Source organism: Crotalus tigris, unplaced genomic scaffold, assembly GCF_016545835.1.
Source record: "Crotalus tigris isolate CLP2741 ecotype Arizona unplaced genomic scaffold, ASM1654583v1 scf7180000017987.690289119674:8195010, whole genome shotgun sequence".
NCBI classification, from domain to species: Eukaryota; Metazoa; Chordata; class Lepidosauria; order Squamata; family Viperidae; genus Crotalus; species Crotalus tigris.
In genome coordinates, this window is record NW_024096758.1 from 5,280,127 (window position 1) to 5,307,747 (window position 27,621).

The 27,621-nt window shown below is 40.8% G+C and overlaps 1 protein-coding gene across 2 annotated transcripts; it reads right to left on the reverse strand.

The window, feature by feature from the left end:
* Positions 1 to 1,320: 1,320 nt before the first annotated feature.
* SLC5A6 (solute carrier family 5 member 6) lies at positions 1,321 to 24,882 on the reverse strand. 2 transcript variants are annotated; one of them, XM_039346105.1, is made up of 17 exons: positions 24,734 to 24,865; positions 18,526 to 18,753; positions 17,823 to 18,407; positions 16,590 to 16,655; positions 15,360 to 15,411; positions 15,070 to 15,137; positions 14,748 to 14,902; positions 14,450 to 14,590; positions 14,115 to 14,244; positions 13,612 to 13,700; positions 13,398 to 13,510; positions 13,226 to 13,293; positions 8,100 to 8,186; positions 6,825 to 6,997; positions 4,851 to 4,954; positions 3,970 to 4,091; positions 1,321 to 2,339 (listed from the first exon to the last, which is right to left on the reverse strand). In XM_039346105.1, the coding sequence occupies exons 3-17, from the start codon at positions 18,159 to 18,161 to the stop codon at positions 2,163 to 2,165; spliced, it is 1,884 nt and encodes a 627-aa protein (XP_039202039.1). In that variant the 5' UTR covers positions 18,162 to 18,407; positions 18,526 to 18,753; positions 24,734 to 24,865; the 3' UTR covers positions 1,321 to 2,162. The 2 variants fall into 2 exon arrangements, with proteins under 2 accessions (XP_039202039.1, XP_039202038.1); XM_039346104.1 differs by lacking the exon at positions 18,526 to 18,753 and having other exon boundaries at positions 24,734 to 24,882.
* Between the last annotated feature and the right edge of the window lie 2,739 nt (positions 24,883 to 27,621).

Consider the following 27,621-nt stretch of genomic DNA (forward strand, 5'->3'; position numbering starts at 1 on the left):
TTGTTCCAAACCATTCTTGCGTATCTTGATATAGGAAGAACCATTTCAACAAACACATACACTGCCTCATACACTGATTAATTTCAATGGCTGTGCTGGAAGGAAAGAAAAGGAATTGTTTCTGGCTGAGGAAAGCTGATCCAGACATTTACTGTGAAACAATTCATCTCCCTCTGCTTCTTTCTGCTTTTGTGAATCTAAAGTTTCATTTGACTGGAGTTTGACTTCTAGGTGGTTCTATGGGTGTGTTTATAAGTTTCCTGGGAAGAATACAGAATAGGATTCTCTTTTCTGGCAAGTTTATTTCTCAATTTAATCTACAGTCCTGTTGTTTCCTGATGGCATTCCACTGAAGTATTAAACAGGTCTGACTTCAGGTAGCTTTCCAAAATCAGCCAGGATCTACAGAAGCTGAAACATTCAATCTAAACTTTTGAGGAGCATTTGATAATGAAGAACAAGCATTAGCAGCTTCAAGTCCTCTAGGTACCGATATAGAAGTCTGGAATATCCTATTGGAAGCACTTTAGAGCACACAATCCCTCATGTACAGGATCCAGTTATGATCTTCACACTGCCTACAGCAATAGGTCAACAAAAAAATCAGTTGTTGATTTCATTTCACTGGAACATAGCATTTATCCAAGCATCTTCACTGTTTCTCACCCTAAAGCAGTTTCACTATAGCCAACTCAACCTTATCCAAATAATTCAAAAACTAGGTTTCTATATTGTGCTAAGTTAAACTAAGCCAAGGGAACTTAGCTGTTGTCTTAATATTCTGTGAATGAACTAGTCCATCTTACTGAGCCATAATATGGGTTTTTTTATATATAAAAACAGCAACTGGATTTTGTTAGGGTTTAGTGTATAAAGTGGTCCTGAGGTACGTGCATAGCAATGCAAAAAGTCGGCAGAAGGACAACTCTTCAACTAGCTAGCACCAGTGAATGAAGTCTCAGTGGAAGATACGGTGTCTGGAAGATGTAGCATTCTCAATGTCCTTCCTCCTTGAAACGGATCCATCCAGAATTCTCACTGCTTTGCCTTTTCTTAGAAATTCTGCCTAGGAAACTTCTCACCATTGCAATGGATGCTACTAATTTAGTGAAGAGCTTCAAAAAGATATCTCTTACCAGGAGATAAAATACGTGTGATGCTCAGAGAATAGTAATAGTAGAACCTCACTTGTACCCCTTTTTTGTGGTATTTATTAAGCACAGTGACTCCTCCCTGAGATGGAAAAAGGGGATCGAGAAAGCTGGGGGCAAGTGAGATGGCAAAGTGGGTTTGCAGACTGCAAATATGAAGCAACAAACATAAACAATAACCATTTTTACTAACAGCAAAAATAATTGCCAAGGGTCAGAAAGACAAGGCTTAGGAAAATATACATTTCTCACAGACATAAAATACAGAGTACAGAAACAGAACAAACTGGCTTTTAGGCAAAGCCTTATAGAGAACAGGAGTCACATTCTTTGTGACAAGAGACACCAGGAACATATGAATGTCTATGCTCCCAAAATACCCTCACAAGTGCTAGAGTTAGGAATGGATCCATGTAGGCTCTCCTCTGTCCCTGCTGGTTGGACTTATGGAGAGCCTATGTTGGCTAGATCCAGCTCTTCCTTTGGTAGCTTGATGCTGCAAGACATTTCAAGGGAGAAAGATGGGACTGGGATCCCAACAGCAGCTAGATACTATTATATGATAAAATGGCTTTTTTTTTTGGTTAGTCCCACTTTACACCTGACAAAAGGTATAAATACAAGTGGAAAAAAGAGATTTGATCTTTAAGGATAATAGTAGGGTCAATAAACCATGGAAATAAACCATGGCTCATTGGACATAAAGTATCCAATGGGGGAAGAAGTACCCAGCTATCTCTCAGAGAATTTGGCACATGCACATGAGATGGAAAGAGCAGGAGAAAAAGCCTGGAAGAAAAACATTCCACAAACAGGAGAGAACATTATCCGAAAGGAGTCGACTGACTGGCTTGGCAACCATCCAAGGTTGTATAAGAGAATCCAGGATTCTGTAGATGATATGCCAAGATGACAAGGAATGTTTTTAGTACCAGGAATTCTGGGATTCCTCACCTGGATCAAAACAGATCCCTACTGTGCCTCCCCACTAGTCTCTTTGTTCCGTACAGTTCACAGGGTAGTCTCCTGCAAGACATAAGTATGAGTTCCATCTACCCGGGAGAATCCTTCAGATGCTTCAGCTTCCTCTGTATTGACTCCGGAAGGCAGGCCTTTTGACAATCCATTTGCCACACCATTGTTGATTTTCTCCACTCCCAAAGAGGTTGGGTCTGAGCAACTAGCATCCTTAAAAAAAATAAGAAGCCACAGGTCAACTATCCTCAAGGCGTCTGTAACACTGCTTTTTTAACGCACTAATATTATAACCTTCCCACTATACCATTACACCCCACCCTCCAACTCATATGTAACTATTTAAAAAATCCTAAAGATTCAATCCCTGCCACAGAGAAATTGCAGGAATTGATTAAATACAAAGAAACAAGGCTAAGGACAGGCAGAGACTGACCAATGAGGTATGGAGCCACTGAGTCAAGAGGTCACAGGATTGAAAAGGATTTGCTGGAAAGGAGGAGGCTCTGAGGAGATAGGAATTGCTGGAGGATTCAAGAGAAGAGTTTGCTGGGATGGGTCAGTACAGAAAGGCTGCAGGAATAGGAGGGCATTACAGCATGAAGGAGAAGAGACAGCCTATGCTGACTGAAGCACAGAAGAAACGAAGAAGGGAAACCAGGTGAGGAACAGGAGATGTTGTCCAAGTTACCAAGGAAGATTAATTTTTGGATAGAACCCCACTTTTTTGGGAAAAGCTGCCTTAGGAAACTCCCAGGAAATTATCTCTGCTTGTCCTCATGCAGCAATTTAAGACACTATACAGATATTCTTTGACTTACAACCATAAGTTTAGTGACCATTTGAAGTTACAATGGCATTGATAAAGTAACTTATGACCGTTTTTCAAACTTATGACCATTGCAGCATCCCTATGGTTATATGACCAAATTCAGGTACTTAGCAACTGGTTCATAGTTATGACAGTTGCAGTGTCCTGCAGTCACATGATCGATTGCCTTTTGTGACCTTCTGACAAGCAAAGCTAATGGGGAAGCCAGATTCACTTAACAACTGTGTTACTAATGTAACAGATGTGACGATTTGCTTAACAACTGTGGGAAGAAAGGTCATAAAATGGGCCCAAACTCATTTAACGGCCATCTCACAGAAACAGAAAATTTGAGATCAATTGTGGTCGAAAGTCAAGGAGTATCTGTAGTTCTAAAAAACATTGTACTGCACAGTATAGAAGGCCAGGGAGAGCAAAGACGGAAGTTTGATAGTATTAAAGAACAAATCTAAAAATGTGAAACTAACAAAGTTCATGAGTGAAAAAGCCTGAGAATCTCTCTAGGCTACCAAGTCATTTCTTTTCAATAATTATCTCCCAACAGCTTCTAAAGCTTTTCTGCAATGACTGAAAAACGCCTCATTGTCTTCAGGACGCTAAAAGAGACGACATCCAAGGCACGTCACTTCTACAGCCCACATTCTGATAAATTGATATTTTGTAATTACTTTATTTCCTAGTAGGGAAACCCAACTGACAGCCATTTTGTGGGAGCACCCACAGCATGTTTTCAAAATTCCAAATGTATCCCTCAATAAACCAAATGCCTGGGTCGCTTAGTCCAATTATAATCAAGTCTGTGTTCAATGCATCATCTGAAATTACAGAATCCTCATTAATGGCCTTCCAGCCTCTGCTTAAATACTTTCTCAGTAAAGGAAAGTTCTCCCTTGCTTTGACTGCCAAATTGTGCTTAAATGATAGGATATTTCTCCTAGTATGGAACTAAGATTTGCTCCTCCATAATGGCCACTGTTCCTTGTCCTCTGGATTAATAAACTTAAATCTCACCTCTGCAGGGTCACGTACTCCACAACGGAGCATTTCATGGTACTTTGCAGGCAAACAGCAAAGTAATCGTGGCAGCACTGGAAAAATCGTTTGTGGATTTACATCCTTTCCATGCGTTGGGCCTGTGAGGGAAAAAAGATGGCATTAGCAAAGGAAGAGAAGGGAAGCAGAAACCTTTTAGGGCAGTTCCTCTCTCTGCCTGCTGAGTCCAGGAGTAGCAATAGTAATTTTATCAGGAATGGAAAGCAACTCTTTGAAGAACTTAGATTTACATCTCCTACCAAGTTAAAAAAAAAAAAGAAACCTAACGTTCCTGCATTAAGGATTAAATAGAATGCTATCCTAAGGGAATCTAACATTGTAAGACAAGATTTAGACAACCTAGTTTCCTTTCATATTTTGGATTTCTATTCCCAGCAGATTCAGTGGCATGACCAATGATAAGAATTTGTGGGAATTGTGGGAATAGACCAGTAACAAGAAGAATTGGCTGAAAGACCAAACCCTTTTTCCTTGGTTTTTCAGCCATCTCTTAGCACCGCAAGCATTTGACTCCCATCTATACCAATATCAAAACCTGATTTTATTCGTTTTATTTATTCCTGACATTTGCATCCTTTCTTTTCATGGCAGTTTACAATGAAAATAAAAAGGGACACATTCTCACTCTCTTCTCAAGTTCTCAATTCTGCAGATGTAATGATATGTGTAAAATGATAACAAGCTATGTTTGAGTATCCAAGCTCAATTTCCCCACAAGACCTACCCTTGATGGCCTCTCCATGCAAATTGCATGCATATGCACCCATATATACTTGGGGCTTGGCTTTTATGTTCTGGATGGTATTTCTAGATCCTCTGTATTTAAACATGTTACGTACCGGTGAGAAGACTGACTAGCAGCCCTACCACAATAACCGTAGTAGAGTTGTGTGCGCTGTACCACATGTATGATAAATTGTAAAACTTCCGCAACCCTGTGAGCCTAGAAAGAATGCAAAGAGATACATGTCAAGAGCTATTCTATTTAAACATCTCCTCAGGTTAGTAGTGGAACAAAGCCAGGTTCTCAAACAGGCAGTTCCACAAGCTTATTTTAAATTATACAGCAATCACTGCATTACTTCAGTCTCATTGCAGCCCCTGGTTTTCTGTCCCTCAAGAACTAATGTCCAGAAACCAACATTAGCAGCAAGTAGCTCAAAGAAGGCAAGTTGGTTTCAAAATGCAGTAGGGGAGCAGAAACAACATGCTCAATGAAAATCACACAGATTTAACCAAAAAATGAGAAAGAAGCTCAAAAAGAATGGATCTATCATTGGCTGTTAGCTAAAGTGATAGATGCAGTCTCCAGTTGAGAAATGTTTTGAAAACAATTATTGCAGAGCAAATACATGAAAAAGCAGTGGTCTGTCTTATCTATGAATTTTTCTCAGTTGGCTATTGTGAAAAGCAAACTGTCGGATTAGATGACTCTTTAATCTGGTCCAACTGTGACTTTTAACAACATGTTCCAATTCTTATAATAATCTTATAAAGTTGGCCATTACTAACACTTATATATTACAAGAAAAGCAGTCAAAGGCTTCCTCTCATCCATATAGCTTGATCAATACAATTGTCTTCCAGATCTCCTCATTTGATCCTGGCCTCTCAAGCCTGAGGGTAAGTGGACAGTAATTATGATAATGGTGGTAAGAGAGAATGTTGTAATTCATGATACTTTCACTTATACAAGCCACCCCCCCAAGAAATTTTTCATTGTTCTTTTCTGCTATTCTGTTAAGTGTAATTTCATATTGATAATTTATTATCCTGGTTCTACGTTGCCTATGCTTTATAAATAAATAAACATGGAAGGTTTGAAACCAGGAACTATGTTGCTCATAAGGCATCCTCTCTGACCTACATATATCAGTGCTTAATTATTATCTGTAAATGGACAGTCCACGTTATAAAAGAAAAAAATAAATTAAATAATTAAAATAATTAAAAAGACCCACTGAAAAGATAAAAATGGGCTTGTGAGGAAGAAAAATAGGAAAGAGGTGATAAGGAAGAACTAGAAAGAATTAGCTAGAGAATGAAGTAAGAAGTACCCAATATTTGAAAGCACCTTCAAGAGTTGAAACATAGATTGGACAGGTTATTTTTTGTAACATGCAAATATGTTTAGGGTCCGGGCTAATCTAAACCTACCAATAATTCAAGCATTCACTTGTGGGAACATGTTTTCAGGGGAGAAATAAGAGCAATGTTGAAAGTCCAAGAGGAACATGTCATGCAATGGATACTGCATATGCACAGGGCAACTAAATATCTTGTGGAAGAGTGTTTAGGTTAAACAAACATTGGAAAATGTTCTGAACTGTGAATAAGTCAACAATTGAAGTAATTGCTAGAAAAGAAGCAGGGCAAGGCGAGAACTTTCTCTTGGAGAAAGCATCAAAAGGAAAGTAAGTTTAAAGTTCAGGCTGTGACCTTTGATGAAACTTAAGAAATTGAGTAACATTTTGGAGAGGAATCTCCTCCCTACATGTCCTAAACATTTGCTTCTCAGGCAAGGTTTCTTCTACTACAGGCATGTCAAACTCACGACATTATGTGACGTTGCATGACGTATCGCAACTTTTCCCCCATTGCCGGCAATGGGGTGGGTGCGGTTTCGGCGTGACGCATCCGGCCCACGGGCCAGCAGTTTGACATGCCTGTTCTACTACCACCATCCTAACAAAACAACACAGAATTTTGCAGTGAGCAGGCAAACCCTACTTGACAGGAATTCTGAGTATGAAAGTTGGATTTTACTTCAGCCCAGAAGATGTTGGATCACAGAACATCTTTCTTGTTTTTACCTTTCTGGAGCTGTTGTTGAGGTCAACAATGTTGTCATGACAGCAGTAGTCAGATTCCCATCCGTTGCTAAAACAGTGGGATTAGGAGACACAGACTGGTAGTTGATAACCATGCTCCCAATGCCCACCCAAAATGCCATGGCCAGCCCAGCAATTAATCCAACTACAGCACCCTGTGGAGAAACAAGGAGTAAAGTGTGAGGGGCTTTCCCACATGCAAAGAAAGGGTTATCCCCAAAAGGTCTGAATATATACTGGCTGGGTTCACCCAATATGGCAGGCTGAATCTACTGCAATCTCTAAATAAGCCCTATGAAGCAGTGGCAGATGATCAAAAGAATTAAAAAATGGCCTGGGTAAATAGGGGACAGCCATCTTCACCAGTTTCTTTGAGGAGGCTGAAAATAAACACCAATGATAATCAAATCAGATAGCAGAAGACATTCACCTTCTGTCCTCTTTTCTCCCTGTAGGAGCTGAAAACAAACAAAAAATAACAGAATGTTCCCAGACAAACTCTATTTTGTACAGCTGCTCTAGGCTCTTGCCTCTGTGACCAGCAGCTGGGACAGAAGGTGAATGTCCTCTGTAAAGACAACAGGGCAGTTTCATTGAGACAGGGGAGTTTCATCCAAGCCAGCTCCAGCTAGAGCAGTGGTTCTCAACCTTTTTAATGCTGCGACCCCCCAACCGGTCGTAAGTCGAGGACTACTCAACTGGTGCAGCACCGTTTGCAGAATGGGACTTTTGGCGGGCTCAGCAGGGCAGAGACAGCCTTGACAATTCCTATTGGCTTTTGAAAGCCAATAGAATTAGACTCTATTCAAGAGAGTCTATTCTATTGGCTTTCAAAAGCAAATAGAATAAAAGGGAGTAGCACAGCTAAGGAAAAGGGGGGGGGGAAATGGCGGACTGCGTTGTTTGGTGACCCCCGTGAAATGGTCATTCGACCCCAAATGGGGTCCCGACCCACAGGTTGAGAACCACTGAGCTAGATGAATACTGATCTTCTCTTGCCCCATTGCTGACTCAGCTTCTTTTCTTTGCATCACATGCTAACTTCATCCAAACAGGTTTTCTGAGTATACTAATACACACCAAAGCCAGCACTTTTGTAAGCTTGTTTTTGGGCAATACTATCAGAAACCTATCTTGTCACCATCCTCCACCGGATGCATTGCCAGGTGAAGGGTGCATGTATGTGCACATATATGCTGAATCTGATATTGGGGATAGTATGAGGATCTGCCCAGCCACTGGGGTAGCAACACTTACCACAGAGTTGGCACAAGGAAAGAACATGCCCAGGCAGAATAGTCCCAGCAATGGTCCTCCCACCATGCCAAAGATGCTGATGGCAGCCTTAGAAGAGGGGGAAAAAAGGAGGGGTTTGATTTGGGGGTTTTCCCATGAAAACCTGCCTTCTGCTGAATCAGATCATTGGTCTATCTAGTGCTGCCTGCAGATGCTCCTTATTGAATCTGCGACTTGCATGAAAAGCAGATTACTGAGCTACCTCTACTTCTTCCCTTTATTATTTATCCTCAGTAAATATATGATAAGGTATCTGAAGCACAAAAACGCTATACCTTTGTTAAAATAAGCAAATCCAGTCTGGCCCACAAGCTCCAGTTCTAATGGCTGAGCCAGAAAAATTGTTCAATGCATAATGTTTTTGTTAGGGTGTCAGGAAGGAGAAATTCCCTCATTACCTCCTGAAAACTCTGGCAACTAATGTTTAATTATGAGAGCTGTATTTAATTATGATTCATTTGATGTCATCTATGGTCCATACAGCAACCTTCCCCAAGTTAGGCGCCCTCCAAATATATAGACTTCAATTTTCAGAGCTCTCAAGCATGGCCCTGCTGGTTAGGGGTTAGGATTAAGGGTCAGGGCTAACAAATTTTGGGAAATCATTTTTATACAATGGCAGCCATATAGGCAGAAAAGGCAGAATTGTTATTCTCCGGGTAAAATATCAATTTGGCATACTGGGCACAAATGTTGTGAATTTGTGGTGACTGCACTGAAAAAAAAGTATGTAATGTAATTTGTAAAGTATGTAAAACAATGTAATTTGCTACATTTCTGTTGTATCTTTGGGATAGAGTCCTCCATACCTTTAGTAACCACAGATTTTGCAAGCACTTGCTTTGTGGCAATAGACTCATGCTGCTGTAGTTGTTTCCCAAAGTTGCAAGAAAGTAGATTGTAAAGATGTGGTTGTGCAATTTAGGGAATGGCAATAGAGAAGGAGGAAGAAAAAGATGAAGAGCATCAAATAGCTGGCCAGTTGTTCAGCCCCTAGGTCCTTCATGTCAGCTCAGAAAGGGCCAAGGGGGGCAGGAGGCAAAGAAGAACAAGACTAAAAGTAAAAGAGAATGAAAAAGAAATAAAAAAGCAAGTAACAAAGGAAGGCAAAAGAAATGAAGAAAGATGGGAAGGAGGAGCAAGGATTATGTTCTGAGCAGAAAAAAGGGGCCAGGAAGATTGATTTATCACTTTGACAAGATATTGCCCATCAGCACACAAAAGGAAAATCAGTGAAGAATAGATTATTAAAAAAAAAGCAGATGATAGGGCTAAAATGCTTCTCTCCTTTCTGGGATAATGATGTGGGACTGCTTTACAATAAAATCCTCTTTGTGAAGAAGCCAGAGTTTATTTTGATTCTGCACTGCAGATGATACCACCAACAAAGAAAGCCAACAGAGAAAAAAATACCATACTCTTTGACAGATGCCTAAAAGCTGAAGTGATTCTTTCCAAACATGGTTTCCATAGTTCTCTTTCGCAAGATTTCTTAAGAAGAAGAAGAAGAAGTGACTGGGATTACAACAATCCCATTATTTGGAGAACCAATTTATCCATATGTACATTAAGGTGCAGATGTTTTAATTTTATTTCTACAACCTTCTTATGAGCCAATGAGGCGACAGGTCTTTTTAATTATAATGGAATTATGTTAACAAAGATAGCTTATTGGGATAGGGTGCAGGTTGCTATAGAACAGTGATGGCGAACCTTTTAGAGACCGAGTGCCCCAAAACTGGTCCCACCCCCACTCCACCGCCTGCCCCGCTCCGCCCCCACCCCGCCTGCCCGCAGGGCCACTCACCGTGTCCTGGACCTGCTGCAGATCCCCAGCAGCGCCATGGCGGCCATGCCCTCTGCCTGCGCCCCACAGCATCAACTTTGCACGAGGGGGCGTGAGGGCAGAGTCTTGTCTACGCTGTCTGGCTGCCATGTCTTTAACTGCACTGCTCCACGTGGGCCACGCTCGGGGCGACTTTCCTCCAGGGGGGCTGCTGGTGAGGAGGAGGTCGCAGGGGGAGGCAAGGCTGGGGCAACAGCATGTGTGCCCACAGAGAGGGCTCCGAGTGCCGCCTCTGGCACCCGTGCCATAGGTTCGCCACCACTGCTATAGAAGGAACACACAGGCTGGAGTTTCCTTTAAATTAAAAGAGCAAACTTGCTCTGCAAAAAGGACATTTTTATACCTTCACTCCTAAATTGCAGAGGGGACCCAGGAGAGAGAGCTTTACAGGGTATTGGAAAAGTAATCATAAGCAGATAATTTGTTGGCATGAAGGGTTTCTTGTTGACATTCTGCCAATTACCTAGATCAGCTTGATTTATCTGAAGAGCATATCAAGCACATGCTGCAGCATTGTGACTCTAACTTTTAACATCTCCATGGCCAACACAGCTTGACAAGAAAAGCTGTGCTGGCATTATAGTTTCCCACAAAGAGGAAAAATTCTTAAAAAAGGGTTGTAGCATCTGGGAAGTCACTGGAAAGGTGAGGTTTAAGCCAAAAATAGGCATACACAGAATCTTGATTTCAGAAGTATCATTCTAATTTCTAAGGAAATCGCTATTTTCAGAACACAGAAAAGTACCTGAAATAGCATAGTTAGAAATCTAGAGTGGATAATACATAGCAGCTTTAAATTATTATACTGCACATGCTGGACAGCAGCACAAGTAATCCTCACTTAACAACCATCTGCTTAGTGATCCTTTGAAGTTACAATAGACCTCCCCAGAACTACTTATGAGCTGATTTCAAATTCTGATGGCCACGTGCATGCACACATGCACACACACACACACACACACACACACCTCCCCCTGTAGTCACATGATCACATTTTGGGTGTTTGGCAACCAGCTCACATTTATGGTTATTTGAAGTATCCCTCAGTCACATGTCCATGATTTTCAGCATTTTTTTGCTAATTTCCAGTATTTACTTCTGGTTTGGGGCAAAAAACCGCCCACTGGATATAATGGATGTGTTTAACTACCATGGCATTACTTAATGACCACTGCAAAAAATCACAAAATCAGGCATAGTCACAGGGTGACCCACTTAACAACTGCCATGACTTATGACTGTAACTCTGGGCTCAATTGCAATCCTAAATCAAGGACAACCTACATAGCATCTTGGAAATGGATTTAACCTTACAGAGTTCTAAGGCAGCAGGCATGCCCTTGTCTCTTTTAGTGTGAAAAAAATGTCCAGAGTATGACCTTAGTATTATTGTTGATCTTATTAGAAATATATTTAATCTGTTCATGCTTGACTCTGAAGACTGCATTATTATGTACATTGAAATATTTATAGGATGAAATCTAGTATATATAGTCTACAGCAATGGTGGCGAACCTATGGCACAGGTGCCAGAGGTGGCACTCAGAGCCCTCTCTGTGGGCACGCGTGCCATCACCCCAGTCCTAGGCCTTCAGCTGGGTTTCATAAAACCTTTTCGCTTTAGGCCTCCGACACCATGTGCAAAAAAAAAAAAAAAAAAAAAAAGGTTCAGTCAATTTCAACTTCTTGCAGGGAAAAAAAAAGATCTTGCAAAGTTGGAACTGATTGATTGAACTTTTTAGTCCCACCCAGTCTGCCAGTTACCACCACAGCCACGCCCACCCAATGGGCCACGCCCACCCGGCACAGATGATGCATAAGTGGGTTTTGGGTTACAGTTTGGGCACTCGGTCTCTAAAAGGTTCGCCATCACTGGTCTAAAGTGAGGGTGAAGGTTCATTCTCCGAGCTTGTAGGTTGGTTTCCGAATATTTTGTTACCAGGCTAGGTAACATCTTCAGCGGAGTTTAGGGGATGTCAGTTTGAGTGTTTTTCTATTTATAAGGGCTTTAGGTGTGGGTGTGTGGCTGCCACCCACACCTGAAACCCTTATAAACAGAAGAACACTGACATCGACATCCCCTAACTCCACTAAAGATGTTGGGTAGCCTGGTAACACGCAGAAACCAACCCACAAGCTCAGAGAACGAACCTTCACCCTCATCCTACACCCAAGCTACAGATATTCGCTACTATTGCATGATCTACAGTATTGTGTATCTGTTACAAACATTTGGGTCATCTAAGTTCCTTTGAAGAAAGCATGATTTTAGTTTTGGAGTAGTTATTCTGGACTTTTCCTCCATATAATACTCTGCCAGGGCCTGAAAATTTCTAAGATCAACAGCAGCATAAAGAAACATGGGTCTACTGTTGAGTTAGTTAATTTTATCATTTGTTAACAGATATTCCACCCAGTGGGGGGATTCAAATATGTGAACAACTGTTTCTCTCTGTGGATGCCACTTCCAGAAGTCTATTCTGGGCCGGGGCAACAAAAAATTAGCTACCGGTTCTGCCGAAGTGGTGCGAACTGGCTGAATCCCACCATTGATTCCACCTGTTCTGAGAATTTAATTTGCTTTATATTATTAAATTGGTACTTTAACATCTCTAGAAATGTTTCTTAGCGCTACAAGTTCTTAGAGCTACCACAACAAAAAACATTGTCAATTTTAATTTTTGGTATCTATGAAAATATTCTTTTCATATTGTTTTGTATCTTTTTGCACTGACTGCAATGAGGTATATACATACTGATAATGGAGAAGGTTACAGATGGCCAATTATGTAACCTTTATCAGCCTGTGAACAATTAATTACAAAAAAATTACTTCACTCACAAAAAGGAAACTACAGAAAAGAAACTATCTCATATCCCAGAGAAAGAACCACATTTCTGTAACACCTTCAAAGCAATGAACTGCTTTGAAGTCATTGAGATGACCTTGGAGAAGGCATCCAGAAGCTATTAGAACAACAAGAATAGAAGAAGCAGGTGTTAGGGGGTGGGGGTAGGGGGGAGAAAGTATTAAAAAAAGACTGGCGTCCTGACTTTCTGGATTATAACGAGAGAAGAAAACACAGGCAGACTTGCACGAATAGCCTATCTCAGTAAAGCATAGTTCTAGTTTTCCGGATTGGGTCTACCTTGTAAAGAGGACAATTCATAATGCCACATATTTTGGGGGGAGAAACCTCTTCTCCACATGCGTTTCTGTCTAATGATCACTTCTTACCTGTAGCACTGGACCCATCATGGAGGAGATGTAAGCCATGCCCAGGCAGAGAAGACCATAGCCCAGAGCTGGAAAGAGAAAATGTCAAGACAATAGAGCCAAACTGAATGCTGACAGGTAAAGGATGCCCTAAAACTGCATTTGACCACAAACTTTGACAGGCATCACTCACCTAACAATTTGGAGTAGAGTGTGGCACGTCTCTCAGGAATGTTGGTCACATATGGGCGAATCAGGTCTTCCATGGTCACTGTTGCCAGTGAATTGAAGGCTGAAGAGATGGTGCTGTTGAGATGAGAGGATTGGGAAAGATAAGAGGACTAAATAAACCAGGCCCCCCTTACATCAAGCCCAGATTCCTTTCCAAAAAGGAAAGAAGGATTTACCTTAGGGAACCACTGAAGAGACAAGCTACAAAGAGACCAGGCAAGCCAGGCACATCTTGAAGCACATCCATCACAAAGTAGAGGACCATCTACAAAAAGGAGGATGTGGGGTGAGTAAAAAGATGAAAGGACAGAGGATCAGATTGGTGCAAAGGACTGCCACGGGCATTGTGTGATGCAGAGCAAGCAAGCAAAATGTTTCCAGGATAGCACACAAGAGAAAGGGCACTGCAAAGTACCTGAAGATATCACTATTACCCATCATCAGATTTCAGGGTGAACACATTCACTTTTCATCATGCATGGATTTCTGCCAGTCTCTGTGAAACAAGACATTTTCTCTTACCCATTAGGCTGGTGGTCTGCATGCACATGTATGGATATGGGAATGGAAGGAAGAAACTCTTCAGAAAGTGCAGAAAAGAAGGCTTGAGTAAGAGAATAATGTAAATCTTGTCCCACATGCTAGCTCCAAATTGTGCACATGTAAGAATTTGATTGACCTGATCAGGTGAAGTGTTGAGCTGCTCCTGTGTCAACTGATGGTCTTGGTAGTAGGCAAACATGACTAAGCCAGTGAGGCAGCTGAGACACAGTACAATTTGCTGACAGGGGAACACTGCATAGCAGGACCTAAAGAGAACAAGAAAAGAAGGGACAGTATTAATTTAACTAGTTAGACATTTCAACCACCTGCTTTCACTTAGCTAAATGTATCATTTCCCCATCCCAAGTCCTGGTTCCATACTCAGCCAAGTGAACCATCTATAGAGCTTCTTGAGGTACCCGGCACTGTAATTCCCCAACCCTCCCAGTAGCCCATAAGTGTCACACTCACAACACAGCGTGGCGCTCTGAACGGGAGCTTAGATACCGTTGGACTTGAGCCTGGTTTACCCCATAGAGAGCCAACATCATGAATACGCCCCCAAAAGCCAGAGTCCAAAAGGTGTGTCGTTCATAAGGGTCAGGATTCAGACTATTGAAGAGAAAAGTCAAGGGTCATAGGAATATCAGGCATGTGTATGCACATGAACTAAGTTGCTTGCACTTAGGGGAACACAAATGTGAGTGCTAAGAGGGAGATCTTCAGTTGCTGCTGTGTAGACAGGAAAGAAAATATGTCCCTCACTTACTCAATGCCTGATATCTTGCCCTTCTCAGCAGCCAGCTTCCAAACACGATCTATGCCGCCAACCTTAACAGTACCCACTACAATCACAGCCACCTGTCCTGCAAACATGACAAAGGTCTGGAACACGTCTGTCCAGATCACAGCTTTGAGTCCACCCTACAAAAAGAAAGAATCTGCTATCAACAAGGGGAGCAAGATGAAAATAATCTGGAATCCTCACAGCACAGAAGCTGGATCTCCAAGGACAAATAGCAAGGAGTTGGGGTTCGAGTGGTATAAGGGGGGAAACTGTCTTATCCCCTTTTCTTCAAGAGAATACTCACCAGGACAGTATAGAGGGTACAAATTAAGCCTATGGTCAGCACTGAAGCCCAGATGTCAAATTTGGTCACTGCAACCAAGAAAGAACTGTCAGGGAAGGGCCTAATTGCTGAAAGCCTCTTCGCAGCAAGAGAGAAATGTTCATCATCTGTTCACACTGAGGTCAAACCAGGCTTTGGGGTCAACCAGTGCTAGCTTTCTTTGAGCAGATCTTTGTTCCTCATTCATAGCTCAGAAGAACTTCCCACCCTAAATTCCCATTGGGTCCTCAAGAATGTGGCACTTTACTCACCTGCATTGAGAGCCAAGGCTGGGGCATAAAGGACCACTCCCATGTATATCACCTATGGAGACAAAATCAGTACCAATGTTGCTGGACCACAGCTGGCTCTATGACCTTCACGTAAGAGGAAGGTAGAAGGAAAGATAAACAAAGAAACCTATGTCTATTGCCTTCTCCTTCCAATACCCCCACAAGTTCTTTGTTCAAATAAAATTCAAGGTGTATCTTCCCCTGAGATTTAGAAACAGGAGAGGGAAAAACAAACCTCAGGGACCATTTAAAATATATTATTATGTAATGCATTTTAATGCAATTTTTCCATCAAATAGTCTTACTTTTTGCCTTCACAGGAGCCAGGCAATTATTTGGCTGAGAAAGTGAGTTGCCCTAGAATTTTGGTGAGAGATTTCAGGAATTTTTCAACTATGTTATGTAGGACTTACTATGTAATGTTTACCTGCTCTGTACCTCAAAATGTCAGAAAATAATTGTCATTTTTTAACAATTATACTTTGAAGTTTCTTCAAAAGCCATAAAAGAGAGATTAAAAAAACATATGCTGCACTACGGTTACAAATTAGCAATAGCAATAGCACTTAGACATATACACTGGCCCATAGTGCTTTACAGCATTCACTGAGCGGTTTACAGTCAGCCTATTGCCCCCAACAGTCTGGGCCCTCGTTTTACTAACCTTGGAAGAATGGACAGTGAGTTAAGGTTGAATTGGTCAGGATCAAACTCCTGGCTGTGGGCAGTTAGCTTGCAATACTGCATTCTAACCACTGCGCCACCACAGCTCCTTTTATTTGTTACCCACCTCTGTTAATCTGTAGAAATAATGAAGGTGGGCTACAAATAAAATAAACAAACAAAATGACCTTCACACCAAGGCAGATTTGAATCCACACACTCCCTATACTGTGGAGCAAAAGATAACAGGAAGCGGATGAGTCCTTGGTACTCCAGAAAGAGTTTGATGAAGCCAAAAATGTCACAAGGAAATAAAAAATTAGATATCTGGACTCGAAAAATGTGTAGGAGTGTCATTTGAATAAGGAGGAAGCCTATCCTTGGCTAGAGAGGCAAATGAATTTACAAAGCAGATAGAGAAGTAAGAAATGAGGGGGAAAGAGCCAAAGCACAGCCTAAGGCAAGAGGTCTAGCACCTAAATCTAAAAAGGAGGAAAATATTATTTTCATTACCAGAAAAACAATGTAGATAATCTCTGTACTTACCATCTGGAAGATGAAGGTGACTGTTCCACATAGTCTCACCACCTTGTTGAAACGCAGCTCCAGATACTAGGAGGACAAACAGAACAGGCAAAATGATGGGATTGTCGAAAGACAGGTAGATATAATCCTAATAAACTTTTCTTGGTCAAGACTTTGGCTCTGTGGGAAGAAAGGTAAGATCAAAACACAGGTGCACATCACTGGTCAAATGCTTAAACTTCCTAGGGGACATATAACTATATATCCTTGCATTTCTCCTAGTCCATGCTAAAATTTTGCCATTTGGTGCAGCTGCTATTGCTCTATATTTGTTTTCCAACCCAAATTACAAATTTGCTTATTCTGATATTCCCTACCTACAGGGAGAGGGAGATGGGATAGAGTAATAGGATGGGCTGCAAGGGTATCTATATTTGTGAGGATGGGAAGGGAAGTAAGTTTATCTTTAGACATACAGCCCATGGCATCCTTCCCCAGGCTGAATAAAGGTTAGTATAGACCATTTTTGAGATCCGATCACTTCGGCCGAGATAAGGGTAGAACATTTGGGTTAGCATATTTGCACACCTCTAAAACATGGCTACACTTATTATTTATTTATGTATTTATTTCAATTTATATAGCCATCCATCTTACTTAGATGACTTTGGGCAGCTCACGTTAAAACAATAGATTCATATAAATAAAAACAATTAACCAAAAAAATAAAAGTGCAGGAAGTGCCACTCTATAACTTATGGACAATGCCACCATCTTGCTAGCTCCATGGGATCCCCAGGTCTGATGGCACAGCCGGGTCCTTCAGGGAATTTCTAAATGCCATCCCGGCAAAAGGATGAGTGTTAGAGCAGAGGTGAGCAACTGGAAGCAGTACATAACCGTCCACAGAATTGCACCCCATATTTCATGTTAAGCCTAAACCTCCATAGATGTATCCTTACTCTGTATTAATTTATAACAGTAGATGTTGCCAACTAAGCCACAAGCATTGGCTATCTGTTAAACACCTCCAACTGTAGCAGAAAACACAGAATAAGCTATCAATGACTCTAATCCATTATGCAGTTATTTTTATACATTTTACTTGTATGTTACCTTTTCAAACATTTTCCCCCTGGAAAAATACTCTTAAAAATATTATTTGTTTCTGTAAAGTTAAAAAATACAATATATTAAACATGCTAGTGTCAATTCTCGTATTCTATGTTCATAGAGTCTATGTCCAGCACTTACCTCGTATGTACTGGTAAGTCGCAGGCGATAGAAGATTGGGATGAAGACATGAGCTGGGATAAGAAGCCCCAGAAAATAGGAGCAACCGAGGAACCAATATTCAGTCCCAAAGCGATAGATTTCAGAGGGGACGCCAAGAATGGCCACAGCTGACTGGAAAGTGGCAAGTAATGAAAAAGCCAGTGGTAAGAAAGTCATGCTACGATTGGCCAGTAGAAATTCTTGGACAGTGCGCTGCTTCCCACCAGTCAGTGCATAGAAGAGTCCTATCCCTACAGAGAAGACTAGCAGCAGCACAAAAATAGCATAATCCGCCACAGTAAACTTCATGGTTGGCATGGTACAAGTGTCGACACCTTTGAAAAAATAGTGGCTGGTGGAAACTGATAGAGAGTCCAGCTGTGTTGTTAATAACTCTTGTTCATAATGTAGAAGCACTCATCATGGATAGAATGGCTAAGCTGAATTCTACCAGAGCATCAGGCTCTCTTTTGGAAATGCAGAGAGCAGCCCATCACCAAAGTGCCAAGCAAGTACTTTATATCCAGGATCCTGTTGAGGCTGGCATGATCAAGAATAGCCAATCTGGAGGAGAGAGAAGAAAATGCAAATATGCAAGTGAACAGAATGCCAGAGCATATAATGTCCAAGGAGACAGTCACTTCAAATTCCAACAAAAGCTCAGTCTATGCAATGCTCTGACCTTCAGTCAGTCACCTCAGAATCTCAAGGCCCAGAACTGAGCAAGGAAGGTTTTCTTGACCCAGCAAGAGTTGGCAGGCTTCCAAGCAGAGTAAATGTTGGCAACCAGTTGTAACCCCTTCAAGCCAAAAACACTTTTGGCCTTTTGCACAAAGGTCCATTAGCAGAGGCAGGGTGGAGTTGATAACTTGCACGCCAGGAGTGAAGGAGTCAGAGCAAAGTACTCTGTCTGAACAAGCCAAAAACAGCAGTCAGAAGAGTCAGCAGGAGATACATTCAACAAATCTTTGCTAATAAAGTATGCCAGTATACACACCAAAGCAGCCAACTATGACACTAGCAACCCAGATTCTGAAAGAAAGATCGAGTAGAGCAATTAATAGACAACTGGTATATTTATTGTACCATTTAGCTTTCATGTGTGAGGTAGACTATCTTGAGGTTATAACCAGAAAAGCGTATCAAATCAAGGCTTTCTGTCCTAGAATGTGCTCTCTCGCTCTCTCTCTCTCTCTCTCTCTCTCATACACACACACATTGTCAAGCCTCATTCACACAAGCAAATAGCAGAGGAAACAGTAAGTCTCCCCTGAGCTATAGCAGATTTGAGTTTGAATTACAAAATATTCTTTCCTACAATGAACCCCCTCTCCATTAGAAAAAGGATAAAGTAGGACTTCTACTCTTGACAGATTAATTTCCTGTGTGCAGAGCTTAGGTGTGGTCATCTAGAAATGGAGGAAGTTATATTATATATCCTTTATTCAGAAGATCGATTAATTGTAAGCAACAAATGAACAAATCTCTCCCAGTCTTCAATATAGAAAGGTTGGCATAAGAACCTTGAATGTTGTTCCTTTCTTTTCTATAGTTTACACAACTTATCTTTTTTTTGTTTCCTTTTCTCCTTCGCCCAACTCTATAGTCTGTAGTCACCTGCTATGATTATGCTGAACTGAGTCTTTAACATTGGTTTTAAAATGGCTATATGCTTGTTGTTTCTATTTTAATATTGTTAATGTTTTGGTTGGTTGCTTTTAATTGTTGCAAACTATCCAGAGTCACATATGTGAGAAGAACCAATCAAATAAATAAAAACTTGTCAACTGTCTCTCTCTTCTGGTAATCCCTCCATACTCTTTAGTTTTCTGAATCCTTTCCTTGTAAGCAAAAAAAAAAAAAAAAATCCAATTAAGTTTTACTAGCATTAATAGAATGCATATAAACCTGCTGTGTCAATCAATATGAAGAATCTTTAAATTATGGGAGCCTCCATCTTTAATCTATACAGCAGTGACATACAATTACCACTTCATCTGATAAGTTCCAGAGAAAGAGATGTCAAAAGCTTTTTATATGTATGACAGAAGAAGCTGGGCTCTTTTTATAACTACAAGAAAATATACCCTATGTGTAAAAAAATGGTAATTGCCCTTTTTGAAAAGCCTTCTGGCAATTATTCTCTAGCTTTTATTACTGAGGCATATATGACTGACCTCCGAGGTATGCAAAACATTATATAATCCATCATTTCCGTTTCAAAACAGATACACAGAGTACTGTAATTTGGAGCTAACAAAATACTTTCCTTGGAAAAGAGAAGATATGGCAATTAATGCTCTGAAATTACTGTGATGGATAAAGATGAAAAGGCCTTCAGATGGCTCAGTGTTTACAACAGACAGGAAAAATGAACGTTCTCTTCCATACTTCTGTGAATCTCATCACAAAAATCCTTTTTTGATTTATTCTGTGAGTCCAGATAACAGAGGGAGATTTTCTGAAGCCATTCTCCAAAGCCTATTCTTCAGCAAATTTTCATCTGGTAATTTATTAATCTTTTAAACATGGAAGAGTTTTCAGTCTCATGAAAGAAAAGGAATATCCAGAAATTTTTTTTAAAAGCCTTCAGCAGAATCCAGGCATGTAGCCTGGATTCCAGGAGAGAGGGGGGCTGCCTTCCAGAAGGCAAAGAGGCAGAGTTGGCAGAAAGAGGGTTAAAACAGTTCCTCTCTAGCTCTTCCCAGAGTATATCCCTAGTTATGCAGAGTTGTCTTAGTCTGGCACAATTCTGCCTATAGGTGAAGAACAATAAAGGAAACTATTCTAAAATGACTCCATGTGTCATTTATGGTTGTTGGGGCCTACGGAAAAAACCAGGCAACTTTCAATCATTAGCAAATCCCTCAGCATCAGTGAAGAAACATGCAGTCAAGGGGAACCGAAGCGAGAACTCTTGAAATGCTGAGGAATAATATTACTGAGACAGAAGAATGGCTTCTTCCAGGCTTAGACAATAGCTGCTGAAGGAAACTAGCTTGATACAAGTAAGAGACGGTGAAAAAATGACCTTGAGACATAAAAAGTGTAAAGCAAAGATAGGAAAGCCTTAAATATAAGGCTTAACCTATAAACCAAATTTCCTTCTCAGATAATGTGAGAAAGACCAGGAGACACAAGGGCTCAGTGTGAACAGAATAATTACCATCCTTTGAAATCAGGGCCTCTGCCCATTCATTATAAGACAATTATCTTAGCAATTTTGAGCCCAAAATGGTACAGCAGTCCAACTATGGCAGAGACAGACGACAGACTTCTTTTTTATAACCACATTGTGAAGATCTTCACAGGTTCCTTGTGTGGGAGAGAGTCTGTGGTTTCTGTGGTCTGACTGCTGTATGTTTAAGGACACCAGGCAGAATTTGCCAGGCCAGCTATTGTTCTACCAGTCTACCTGTAGAGAACAAGCTTGCTGGGTGTGGATATAAAGAGTCATAGTGAATTGACTCCAGAACTACTGGATACCATCCTATCCTTTTTGGAAAACCACAAACAGTGGCTCCTCTACCTGATGCTTAAGCCTCCCCATAGCAATGACAAAATGAAGGAAAGCATAACCATATCGTTTCAATATGGTTAATATTTATTCTCATCTAGGCATGGTTAATATTATTCTCATCTAGGCATGATTAATAATTGTTAAGCACCTAACAAAACTGAGATTGGCCTGACCAGCAGGCATACAATCTATAATGACAAAAGGTGAAGAAAAAAAATAGAAGCATTATATGCTAGTAATAGAGAAAAATCCAAGTGTAATGGAAATGGCTTGATAACTTGAGAAATCTTAGGTCCAAATTGCCTCAGTGATCTAGCAGTTCAAGTTTAGCCAAAAATAGGCTCACCTGGAAATTAATGAAGAGTCAGAAAGACTGCAGAAAATAGATCTATTCTTTAAAGGGCTTTATTTTGTACAATCATCAAGAGCTCTTAAATGAGCAAGACACTTTAAAGAAGATACAAAGAAAATTAGTTTACACAACTGATTTATTTTCTTTTTATATGAAAGGCTTGATGCTACAAACAAATTTGGGGAGGGAAACTATCAATGAAGGTAAGCATTCTAAACAGAGAAGAACAAATCTGGAAAATAAGCAGATTCAGGGAGTTTGATTGCATAGTTAGTGGGATTAAGGCAATTGCAAAATAGGCAGTGGCTTGTTAGGGCTTGCCAACCAAAGACTGAATATTTGCGGATCAAGGACAAAGCACCAAGGAAGGATCCTACAAAGACTACAGAGTTATAAGATGGAAGGGACATCAGAGGTCTTCTAATCCAACCCCTGCTCATGGCAGGAGTCTTAATTCCATCCTGGTCAAAGGTTGTCATTTGAAAATCTCCAGTGATGGAGCATCCACAACTCTGGAAAGCAAGCTATTCCATTAATTGTTCTCACTGTCATAAAATTTCTCCTTATTCCTATGTTGTATCTCTCTTTAACAAGCTTCTACCCATTACTTCTTGTCCTGCCCTCTGGTGCTCTGGGGAATAAGTCAATCCCCCCTTCTCTGTGGCGGTCCCTCAAGACAAGAGATACAACTCAAGCCCCCTACTCTAAATAAGTTGCTTCAAGAAATCCCTAGATCATTTTGCTCTCTACTAACTTACATATTCTGAGATAGAGAACTGGTTTTCTTCCAAACACAGAAAATGGTCAGATACATAGCCAATTTGTTTATCTGTGGTTGAGGAAGAATTTCAAGGCAGATACTCCAGACTGACCCTCATTCAAGAAAACCCTACTTTTAATCTCATAACCATAAACATTATTTTAGGTTGATAATGCAAAACCTCTGCCCAGTCATAACACTATAAGTCCACTACACCAACAATAGCTACATCCTTATTTTATGTCACATAGCATCTCCAATATTATATTAATTGCCTTGATACTCATCCAATTAAGTTCTTTCACCCATTCTTAGGATAGTGTAGGCCAGTGGTGGCAAACCTATGGCATGCATGCCAGAGGCGGCACTTGGAGCCCTCTCTGTGGGCACACATGCCATTGGCCCAGCCTCACCTCTTCCCCGCGACCCCCTCCTCACCAGCAGTCCCCCTGGAGGAGAGCCACCCCCAAGGGTGGCCCACGCGGAGCAGCGCAGCCAGGGACATGGCAGCCAGACAGTGTAGACAAGACTCTGCCCTCACCCCCCATCGTGCACAGTTGATGCTGCGGGGCGCAGGCAGAGAGTATGGCTGCCATTGTGCTGCTGGGCTGCCTGGGCAATCTGCAGCGAACCCTGGAGGCAGTGAGTGGCCCTGCGGGCAGGTGGGGCAGGGGATGGGGTGGGGGCAGAGCAGGGGAGGGGCAGGGGGTGAAGTGGGGGAGGGGCCAGTTTTTGGGCACTTGGTCTCTAAAAGGTTCGCCATCACTGGTGTAGGCCAAAAAACAGAACTTTAATTAGAGACAAGTTGCAAGAGCACTCTGCATAAAACTTTTCATTTACACTGAATATGTCAACAAATTAAATTAAATTAAATTAAATTCATTTACACTGAATATGTCAACAAATATGTCAACAAATTAATGCTGGCTGTGGAATTCTGGGAGTTGAAGTCCACATGCCTTAAAATTGTCAAGGTTGAGAAACACTGTTCTAGACATTCCATATCAGATGCAGTAATTCCAGGCTGATTACTGGAAGTACTAATAATGAACCTAAAGGTTAAATATTTTGGATACACAACCTGAAGTTTGGAGTCAGGGGAGAAGATCATCATTGCAGAAAAAGAAAGATAATTGTCAGAGATAAGTAGCTAGATCATATATATCATTGATGATACAAACATGAGTTTACAAGTATTCAAAGAAGCAATTACTAACGGGCAATTCTAACAAACTGAAGTTGATCTAGTCACAAAAAGTCACACATGACTGAACACAAGCATCATAGAGCAGGGGTGTCAAACTTGCAACATCACGTGACATTGTGATGTATCATTACTTTTTTTTGCCATTGCCGGCAATGGGGTGGGCACGGTTTTGCTATGATGCATCCAGCCCATGGGCCAGCAGTTTGACAACCCTGTCATAGAGCTTCTCCTCTTTAGAGTTTGAAAACACTTGCTGGCCAGTGAAACCTGAATCTCAATCCCCTTCTTCCCCATAAGTTCACTGGGTGACCTTGGTGTACTGTATATCCTTCTCTAAAATTAAATTATTTTAGAGATAGTGCAAGAAATATATGTCAAGACTTTAAAAAAAAAAGTCTTGAAGGAGGTTCAGAGCACTTTGGACAAAAACCTTCTAATTGCTTCAGGAGCAGGCTGTGACCTTAGCAAATGTGGCAATCTCCTTCTGTGCTCATCTCAAAAGAAATTACACCTGTTGACATAATTACAGGGACAAATGGGTTACAGATCTTGCAGAGATAATCAGAGATAATCAGAATGTTTAATGGCAAGTGTATTTTATATGTATCTTAGGAAAAGTCTGGCACACCAACAGTCTCATCCCATGCGCAACCAGCCAAAAAAGGCAGATTATCCATAGTATGGGGATGACATATGTTCTGTAGCTTCAGGGGATCTAGGCAATTGCATAGATTCTCACTTAGGGTCCACAATATCTTCAGCAGACTTGTTCCCCAATTTTGCCTTGGGGCTCCTTGTAGCTGAACAGGAGAACAATGCCTGTGATCTGGATGGAATTCCCAACCTCACCTCCCCATGGCTCTAACCTGTGTCAAGAAGCAGAAGGTAGGGAGAGATTTACCTAGATTCCCTGCTCGTGAGAAATGATCAGAGGAAAACAACCCCAAACATGTGTAGCATCTTTGCTACAATCAGGGAAGCGGCGGGGAAAGCTTTTTGCTCTAACACTAGACAAGCAGCTTCTGCCCAGGTAGGCGCTCCTCCTACCTACCACAAGGTCAGCGATGGATAAGAAGTAACCGCAGCTTTTCTCTCCGCAGCTCCGCGGTGTACCCACGTGCAGATCTGCCGCCGCCGACACTTCGGATCTCACCGTGGGACTGACATTCCCAAGGACAAGCACCGCCCATTTCGCGCATCGGGATGACATCAAGCCGCTCATGCCGCCTACCGCCATATTAATACCTGGCACTGGCTGCGTTAGTGCTGCAGGCACACCGAGCCACGGATTAGCCTCATAGGGTTCAGTGCTGTTGCTTTATAATTGCATGAACCGTGTACGTTCAGAGACTATTAATTCCTAAATTATTACGTTAACCATGGACAAACGTACCGTGAAACGCAGCCAAACAAACACAGCTTGCTTAACCTGTTCGCTAAATGAGCTCATTTTTTACATAAGCAAAATACACTGAAAAGCCAACGAATCAAATAGGAGTTTGCGATACACACTAAGCCACAACCAAGTTTTAACAATAGCCATTTAAGAGACCTGATTCAGCACATTGTGCAAACCTTAACAACGTATTTCAGCTCAACAGGTTCTGAAGGTGAGGCAGGGATTTTCTCAGCCAAGTACAGTGAAATACCTCAGCAGGCATATACCCCACCTCTCAAATTACAAAACGTTCAGGTTAGTAACCTTCCATAGCAGTGAGCAATGAGATATTGCTCAGTCAGATATCTAGATTGCTAATTCACATTACTGAACCATGTCAGATTTCCAGAAACAGCTAAAAACTAAGTATCATTGGTCCACTCATTATCTAGACCAGTGTTTCTCAAACTTAGCAATTTTATGATTTGTGGAATTCCACTAGCTAGGCTATGGAACCACTACGAACATTAAGTTATCCTTTTTTTCCATAGAAATTGATCATTGCTTTTCAGTTCTGCAGAGAAATGGGCTGCACTTGGGGAGACAGTTTTTTAATAACTTCATTCCCTAAAATGTATTCCCTGCCTCATTCTGGACATGATGATGGCTTTGGGTCTTCATACAGAGTATTCAAGCTCATGGCATCTACATAATAGAGGTCCTTGTGAAACTTAATGTTTGACTTTCACTTTCTTCCTGCATATATATACAAAATAATAGGTACCTTGCTAATACAGCTAAAGAGACTGGATTTAACTGATATTACAACTAATTGCTGAATGTTAAATAGACTGGTGTGGCTTGTGAAAACTGATAGTCATCTGTTTTTCCTACTCATTTAAACAGGCAAGAAGTTTAGCAAATTTCACCCAAAATGCAGTCTGTTTTATTCCAAGTAATGCAAAAAAAGAATCTCTTCCCCAGAACTGTCCATTCTAATAGTTTAAAAATACATTGTTGACCCTAAAAACTGAATTGCTTATAGGAGTTCATTAGCACTGTAGAACCTCACTATTAATAAGGAATTACAATCTTCTTATGGCCTTTTACATTGTTAGAAAGTTGGAAATAAAATCTGGTCTTGGGCTGCACTCTTAATGATTGAGTCTGTAAGAGGTCACAACCAGGGAAATATGGAAGAAGGTGGCTCCTTAATTCCAAGTAGGAATAACAACATTATTCAAAATTCAAAAAAAATTCAGAAAATTCAAAAGCTGATTGAAAGCTAGTTTCATCTAAGAGGGCTTGATATAGTTCTCTCATCCTCAACTGTGGTGGTTCTGAATCCATTTTTGGACTTTATTTTTTAAAGGACAACATAAAATTGAGATGGTGACATACAGTTATCTTTTGCAATGATAGTTAGGTTATTAGTTATAACTATTTCTATTAAACTGAAGAAATGCTGAATTTAGATCAAGGGGACATCAAAACTGATTAAATGCCATACCAAAGTGGATGGATTGTGCCAATACATTTATTAAGAATAATGTTGATACTGCTGGAATGTTCTTAGAAACATATTGTGGTTAGGTTAGACATTTTTAGTCCAGATTAGCATGAAGTTGGGTAGGTTGTAATTTGCAGTGTTGTGGGAACCTAGCCATTGTCTTAGACATATGAACTAAGCCAGTGATGGCAAACTTTTTAGAGACTGAGTGCCCAAACTGCAACCCAAACCCACTTATGTATTGTCGGGTGCTGGGTAGGCGTGTCCCATTGGGTGGGTGTGGTCCATTGGGTAGGTGTGGCCCATTGGATGGGCCTGGCTTCAGTGGTAATGGCAGATTGGGTGGGACTAAAAAGTTCAATCAATCAATTCCAACTTTGCGAGATCTCTTTTTTTCTGCTAGAAATTGAAATTGATTGATTGATTGAATCTTTGGGGTTTTTTGCACACAGCGGTGGAGGCCTAAAGCGAAAAGGTTTTATAAAACCCAGCTGAAAGCCTAGGACTGGGGCAACAGTGCATGTGCCCACAGAGAGGGCTCTGTGTGCCACCTGTGGCACGTGTGCCATAGGTTCGCCACCACGGAACTAAGCTATCGTATTGAGCCATAATAAAATTAAGATTTATTTAGCTTTTTTATCACTTTAGGTTTTTTCATTTATACATTTTCTCTAAAATAGTTAATAAAATATATTATTTGAAAAATAAAGCACTTTAGATAGGTGGCTATCTTTAACATATTTTCATATCTTTAATATATTTTCACCTCTGAATTGCTTTGTGAAGTAAGTCAGAAACTGTTTTTGCATTTTTCAGATCCAGTAGTGGCTGATTTAACAACTCTTTCCTCCATGTTACGATCCTGAAGATGAATGTAAAAATCATCTACTTGAAGTGCAGCCCAAAGTGTGTTGAATCTTTTAAAACTAAGATTTTTCATTCATTTTTCAGTGTCAACTTCTAAATTATTTTTTATCTTTGTTGTGACAAATTTCTATAAATGTACTGCTGAATTTCAACCTAGGTACCCTTGCAAATAGAAGTGGTGGCA